This window comes from Amphiura filiformis, chromosome 6, assembly GCF_039555335.1.
Source record: "Amphiura filiformis chromosome 6, Afil_fr2py, whole genome shotgun sequence".
NCBI classification, from domain to species: Eukaryota; Metazoa; Echinodermata; class Ophiuroidea; order Amphilepidida; family Amphiuridae; genus Amphiura; species Amphiura filiformis.
The window spans coordinates 54,679,275-54,687,043 of NC_092633.1; the positions used below are offsets into that span (position 1 = coordinate 54,679,275).

Here is a 7,769-nt window from a genome sequence, read left to right on the forward strand (position 1 = left end):
ATAGGGCAAAACAACTCAGGTTGAACCATGTTTTTGATATTTTTAATGAAGTTGGCCCAGACTATCTTAGTTCAAATTTTTTCAGAGTTTCAAACGTGCACCAATACAGTACCAGAAACAGTGCTCAAAATTTTCGTGTTCCAAAATCCACTACCATCACTTCTGGCTCTTTTTATTATAATGCTATTCAGGATTGGGCCAACTTACCAAGTGCAATCAAATCAATTTCTGATAAACCAAGTTTCAAAAAGTCTGTAAAAACTCATGTTTTTAACCAAATTTAGTTTTTTGGGTTTTTTTGTGGTTTTTTTTATGTCTAAACTATGCAAGGCATTAACAGCTGCTATCGGTATGATAGCGCTGATGGGTTGGCGCCAAGATAGTTGTTAACCTCCCGTTTGAAGCTCAGCCGATTCTGGTTAGAGATAATTGGACCAAGTAGAGCATTCCAAAGGTGAGCTGAGGATGGAAGGAATGACCTCTGGTGGCTGACCAGGTTGGATCTTGAGATTTTGACAGCTTGGTCGTGGGATCTGACAGAACGCCGCAGACGAGGATCAATAATCATACGATCTGGTAACAGATGTTGAAGGAGTTCTGGAGCTTCGCCATAGAACATCCGATGAAATAGAGTGATGGCTCCTACTGCTCTTCTATGTATCAGGTGCTGTATTTGATGGTTCTGTCCGTCTGCTTCTGAGATGCCAATGATGCGTACCGCTTTTCTCTGTATAGCATCAAGTTTGGACAGAGAAGTGGGTGGAAGCACCCATCCATGCAGAGCTGGCATATTCCATCTTGGATCGGATCATTGTCTTATATATCGTTGCTCTCTGAGAAGGGACAAGGTAGGGGCCGCACGACGAAGGATACCAAGACGTTGGCTGGCTGTTCTTGCCATCTTGTCCACAACAGGGGTCCATGACAGGTCTTTGTTAACAGTAAGACCAAGAAGGTCAACACTGTCTGCCTCTTCCAGAGTTGTTCCGAAAAAGTGGAGGCTAGGGTGACTATATGAAGCATCTCTGCGGTTAGAAATAGTGGTGGTCTTGCACTTCGCAGCTCCAAACAGTACATTCCATGTGTTTGCCCATGTCTCTATTGCTTTGAGGTCTGCGTCAAGTGATATTGCAGCGCCAATTCTATCTTCCTTGGACTTGATGGATGACATCAGGGTTACATCATCAGTATATAAGATTGATGGATGGATTTGTAAGTCCGGAAGTGATGTCATCGATGAAGATAATAAAAAGAAGTGGTCCAAGGATGGAGCCTTGTGAGACACCAGCATTTATAGGTTTTTCAGTTGATGAAATCCCATTCAGTGAGACTCTCAGGGAACGATTGGTGAGGTAGTCCTTCAACCACTTCAGCAGCTTTCCAGTGAAACCTAGAGCAGATAGCTTTGCCAGTGCTATACCCTGTCTGTCGAAAGCCTTACTGATGTCGAGGCAGGCAACTCTACTTTCTTCTCTGTCATTGATGGAGTTTGATAGCTGCTGGGAGACATATGTTAGGGCATCGGAAGTGGAATGGCCAGCCCTGAAGCCAAATTGCTGCTTAGATATTAGCTGATGTGAGTCTAATGATTTTATTCATGTTTAAATACTTTTTTTACTTTTGATATTCACTTGTATATATATTTATTTGTATGTTTTTATTTATGCCTTTTGCCCTTCTATGTATAAAGGACCCCTTCTGAAATAAGCCTTTGGGCTTAAAGGGCTATCCTGTGATATCTCCTTGCTTTGTTTTTTTATGTGTATTATATGTTATTTATCTTAATGCATTTTATATCTATTTACCTTGTATTGTTGTATGTGCAATATGGAGGTACCGAATAGAATAAAATCAAATCAAATCAAACTTACTAGTGATTTGAAGTGATATTTTAAGATGAATGTTCATGCAAAAGATTAAGAAATCGTGAAAAAGAATTAAAACAACGTGTGTCCCACGGTAAGAACATAGGTTACGAGAGAAACTCATCCTGAACACTTTAAGGCTCCAAGTGTGATTTTGGATCTCTCTAAGCTTCCGCCTTCTGTTTCTCCAGAATGTATTTTTGTAACAGGTAGTTTGGATTTGTCAGAAAGTACGCCCTCATCAGATCTTCGCACGTCGTCATTGGTGATACAGTTACATACACCACCATTATCGCAACCTTAAAATAATTGGAATGCAAAATTATCATGTTTATTTTTATTATGGCTTACAATAAAGTAATCTGCATTACTAATTATATGTATAAAATACAAATATAATGAAAGACGTGTAACAGGGCGATAGTCAGTGTCCACGTTGGAATTTTTTCAAACCAAATCAGGAATTGATCGCAAATGCGAAATTTACACTGCCCACACGTTTGCCAAGAACAAAAATGGGTATACCTCACTTTTTAGATTCTTGAGCGTCCTGACGAAAACAATTTTGGGTTTACAATTTTATTCTGGTCTGAAATTTTTTGAGCAGTCTGGGGAATTGAGACCCCTCAAGATTTTAGACATGTTTATAGTGCAGTGAATAATAAATTGTGTCCTATGCTATATGAGGGAAATTCAATATATACCTGGTTCTTCTTGTGGGATACAATCTGCTGTCTCTGTTGGTACATTAGCAAAGTTATACATATTCTGACCATCTCGTGACTCCCACCATACGTTCCATTCCGCTGCAGTAAAACATAAGTAGTTTCAAATATATTGATGTTCAAAATATCTTTCTTATTTCTGCCAATGTCGGCAACATTCCTGATTTTTGTTTCCAGCAAAAGATCAAAAATATTATCTATAGTTTAAACATACCACTTTTACATCAATTTCCATACACTTAAAATACGATACGGGGTCAGTGGCGGGTCTTCCAGTTCAATGGTTTAGAGAAATTAGTCAAATGGCCATTCACACTCAGCAATGTGTTGCTCACGATGCAGCCTTTCCGCCCATGGCCAGAACACCAGAGCGTAAGCTGCTATATTTAACATGTTTAAATATGATGGTCTTACTCCCAATCATACCTTATAGATGCAACGGAGATGAGTTGAAATCAATCAAACGCCGAGCATTCACAAACTTACTACTAAAGCAAACACTTTAATTAGTGACACCAAAAAACTTTGTGGCATGATATCAAAGTGAAAACTAGTTTTATACTGTGTAAATGAGGCATATCTACATAGTATTATATTTTCATTTCAGGGTCTAAAAGAGTCAAAAGATTTGTTTCTTACATGATTAAAATGATGTGGGTACCCCTAATCACTAAAGTACAAATAACTTAAAATCTTATAAAGCCCAATACAGTACCACCAACGTCAAGCTCCCGACAGGAAGCAGACGAGGATTGGGAGATTTGGTCAGTCGATTTGAGAAAGTGTTACGATGTAGCACGAAACGTCATCATAGGTATGTTTAACATCATTTTACCTAATTTGCACTTGGATTTGATAACAAGAAATTTTACAAATGACGCTCAAACAATATTTTGTGTGCACTGGACCGTATAATTCAGTATGCATGTAGAAATACAATGAAAAAGTTTGTTATGCCCCTTGCAAAATTAGGGGCGGGGATGTGTTCCCCCTGTCCTACCCTTCCCCGCACGCCTCCGCCGCCTATGAACCGGGTACAGTTTTGTAGTAAGAAAAAAAATTGCCGGAATCGAATTTTTGGGAAACGGTTTATGGAATATTATTATTTTACCTGCAAGAGAGTCGACCGTAGCTTCAATGGAGTATTCACGTGCTCCGGCACCACCATTGATATTAACTATTTGATCGACTACTAAGCTGGCATGTAAATAGCCGCCAACCCATCGGAGATTGTAGCTCCCTCCTCCATTATATGTTATTACACCACTGCCAAATGACCATCCAATTACATCTCCATATTTGACTGTAATGCGTTCATTTTCAGGTATTACATAATTGACTGGTGTATTAACTGCACCTGCTGGTATATCATTAATGCCGACAATTTGAAATTGAGTAAGAGATCCCTCAACCGGTCTGAAAACTATGGCTCGAAATGATCCTGAGAACTTTCCTTGATATGTCCAACTTGTAACTTGGCCACTGCAAAGAAACGGGTTATCTTGTGCTACAAATGTCCAACCAGCGCTGTCTGGACCATCACGGTTTATTACTGGCCAACCTGTGCTGCAAACGTCGGCTGTGAAAATGATATTAACATTCAACATTGAAAATGACAACATGTCAAAAAAAATGGGACAAAAAATTGAGGACGAAAATTTGGCTTTGCCCCTCACACTCTAATCCTGGCTACTCTACTGAGGATTTGGACGTTTTTAGCGTGCGAAGAAAACCATAACAAAACAGCACAAAATTTGATAACTTATAATTGTTGTCTTTAATTTCTTTCGTCCATCGTAGAAAATATGGAAGTATGGAAAATGTTGGGCCTCACTACTGCGACTACTTGACGAATGCAACTCAGTGACGTTAGATCTATATAAGAATGTTCGGGGGTTTGAAGAAAATCAAAGCATGATTTTAACCCAAATTAATTTTTTAAATTTCGACCAAGTTTTTAGATGTAATCACCAAAAATTCCCAGATCTTCATATCTAATTTTTGAAAATTTATATGAAAAAAAATATACTGAAGATTTTTTGTTGCTTTTCTATTCTGTGTACTTTTAGGCACTTTTGACCAACAATTTAGAAGTTTTCATTAGACCAAGGTTGGATTTAAGGTGATCAGTAAGGGTAGCAATTAGAACATGGTCAGTTCCCTCGGAAGGCGATGTCCAACAGTAGAGGCGCGTAGCACCGACTTCGAGGCGCGCAGCGTCGAGTTGTGAAGAGGCGCGTAGCGCCGACATCGAGGCGCGTAGCGCCGAGGCTCATTCAGAACTCAGATTGCTTGTACATGGTATAGTCAGACCTCATAATTACTTGTGCTATTGGGCAGTGCCAGAGGCTCTATACTAGAGCTAGGTAGCAATAGGATAACCTGGATGTTCTTAGTAATTGCATACCATACATGGTCACTTGAATCTGGAAATAGTACTGTTATAGTACTGGTTATTCAAGTACCCCACCCTCCACTATCTCGGGGAATGTTGGGAAATAATGGGGCTTGTAAGTTTCAGACTATACTTACACTGAAGTACATTTTTTCATTTCCCGACCAATGCCCCACTACCCCGTTTTTTCTATTATTGCCAATTGCATTTGCGTCACAAGAGGACGAACGTCGTATGCAAAATCGTTGGTTGAGTATTACAGCCTCATGCGATACATGATGAACGCACGTACATAAACGGACGTATTGAACGCACGTACCGCGTATGGAACATTGCAGTAGAGAGATTGCGATTTCCAAACGTAGCATTGAACATATGTGGAGTCTATTCAAAATCCCGTCACAGGAGAGTGATTTTCGATAGATTCCACGTACGTTCGATACGTACGTTTGGAAATCGCAATCTATCCAATATCTCTGATATGTACCTCCATAATACGCTGCAGTACCATGACATTCATACTTTATGTATTGTTCACAGTGAGTAGATGCGTCAATAAGAGCTGTAATCTGCGGAATGCTTGCTTGGTATACAATCTCCTTGATATAAGAGCCAGGGGTCTCAAAACCAGGCGGGGTTTCAACGTCACCTTCACTATCATGCCCAATTATTGTTACACCTTTGAAAATATATGAAAAAGACATCAAAAAGGTTGCTTTCGAGGTTATTTTTGAGCATTATTATGTTAACATGGTTAAAACATGGAAGTAGAAGACGAAATATTTCAATTGTTTATTCATCGATCATACGCATCTTCCGCGCGTTATAGAATTACATTATACTGCCGTGATTTTGTCAAGAATAGAACAGATGTGATCACATATAGCCTAATTGTTTGGCGCAGTATCTATACAGTGCGTCGGTTCAAATATTTTGTAATTTAATGTATAACAATAACAATGGATAATCCAAGAAATTTCGCAAATTCTCATAGTCCAGTCACAATGATTGATTGACAGCTACTTTTTGAGTTACCAGGTTTAATTGTCAGGACTATTGACAATTAACGATACAAAAACAGCTAGGCGTTTTGTATCGGATCTTTTGTTTGAGTAGACTGTCCCACAGTCTCGGTTCCATCTCTGGGTAAATAATTATTATTTTAATTATTTATTATTATTATTTATTATTAATTAGAGCTAAAACCACCTTCTCCTTCACTCCAAAGATTAAAACCAACACACCACTAAGCCCTAACTAATGGCAACAAAGTTATAGTGCTCCTGGAGCACTGTGCGTCGACGAAAACTCAATTAATCTACAAACCAACTTGTTTATTTTTTTATAATAGCTCTCCTAATCCGAGACTGTTCCGCTTTGATAGTAAACTGACTTCCAAATAATTATCAAGCTATGTAACGTTACTGTCGCGTCAATTATGATAGCCCCGCCCCATTGTTAATTCAAATATGGTAGGCACATAACATGCATGAACCAGTTCTATTGTCATTTTGCGCACGCGTTGGTTATGATCAACAGACTATCAATGAAAACTCATTTCAAATATCGCCTTGCTTGCTGAGCTCTACATTGATTGGTCAGGCTGAGTAGCCGCTTACACAAGTCTTACACAAACGGCAAGACAGTGAGACCACGGACGTGATATATATAGAAAACTCGTCTGACCCAGGATGTAAAAAGTGAATTCCCACGAAATGCTGGGAACTGGAAGTCAATTTGCCTACAGATTGGAAGGGTCCATGTATCGGGTTTATTTAATGTTATATAATCTACATTACCAGTCGTTCTCCATGGACCCGAGGGAGGGTCTATTGTTTGAGTTGATCCGATGATATAAATGACAAGCTTGATGAAAGAATTATTTACTTTTAAAAATTGGAGATTTGAATTGAGCCAATGGGCCTGACGTTAAATTGAACAATTAGATAATTCTGGTTTCCTGAAAAGCTATCTTTTTTAATGGGAACATTGTATTTATATTGATCTATATCTATTGTAAGAAACACTTCCCCGCTTATTATTGATCATATTAATTAATATTATTAATTTATTTCAAGTTGGATTGTTGGTTTGGTTAAAATATCAACTTGTAAAATTTATAGATTGGTGTTCCCATAGCGACCGACCAACTAGCGGTGTTTGAACTTATTTGACTTTTACATGACGAACAATTTGAGACCATTTGCGTTGAAATGGGAGCATTTTTAATTTTGACCCCTGTACTCTGTGTGGCCAAAGAAAACTGACCACCCCAGCTTTGACATTTTTTAAAACTATAGCTCAAGAACGGTATGTCGCAGCTAGGTCAAACTATACTTTTTCTGAATCCTTGAAATAAGAGGAATACTTTTAAAAATGAAATTTGACCTCTGTGTTGAACTTTGATCTTGAATATGGCTGGAGTGACGGGAATCATTTTGGTTAACATCTTGAATGTGTTATAGGACCATAAAAGGAAGCTAAAGAAGTTGGTTTGGTAGAGTCCTGGGGTACACATTAAATCCCCATATACTGGACTATACAATGTGTTGCCAGCTTGGTCGCATTTCCTAATCTGGAAATTTGCCCGGACTGCTCCATTCGCTACTTGCACGGTTCCGCCATTATGCACTATGTGCGGGGAGAGCCTCGAACTGGCAGCATACATGAATGGGAATTGAACTAGTCATAACGTTCTGTGTAAGGTTACATAATTCTTCCTTTCATGTATGCTGCCAGTTCGAGGCTCTCCCGCACATAGTGCATAATGGCGGAACGTGCAAG

The 7,769-nt window shown here is 38.9% G+C and overlaps 1 protein-coding gene across 1 annotated transcript; it reads right to left on the reverse strand.

The window, feature by feature from the left end:
* Nucleotides 1-1,668: 1,668 nt before the first annotated feature.
* On the reverse strand, nucleotides 1,669-5,689 carry LOC140154616 (uncharacterized). Its single transcript, XM_072177184.1, has 4 exons — nucleotides 5,473-5,689; nucleotides 3,702-4,169; nucleotides 2,570-2,671; nucleotides 1,669-2,164 (listed from the first exon to the last, which is right to left on the reverse strand). Exons 1-4 carry the CDS (start codon nucleotides 5,687-5,689, stop codon nucleotides 1,986-1,988), a joined length of 966 nt encoding a protein of 321 aa, XP_072033285.1. The 3' UTR covers nucleotides 1,669-1,985.
* Nucleotides 5,690-7,769: the final 2,080 nt, after the last annotated feature.

Bases quoted from the DNA above. Each gene is read 5' to 3' on its own strand.
- LOC140154616 (XM_072177184.1), bottom strand. From the start codon at position 5,689: ATGTCTTTTTCATATATTTTCAAAGGTGTAACAATAATTGGGCATGAT. The intron at 4,170-5,472 runs GTACATATCAGA...TCATTTTCACAG, and splicing joins TACTGCAGCGTATTATGGAG to CCGACGTTTGCAGCACAGGT. The intron at 2,165-2,569 runs GTATATATTGAA...AATTATTTTAAG, and splicing joins TATCCCACAAGAAGAACCAG to GTTGCGATAATGGTGGTGTA.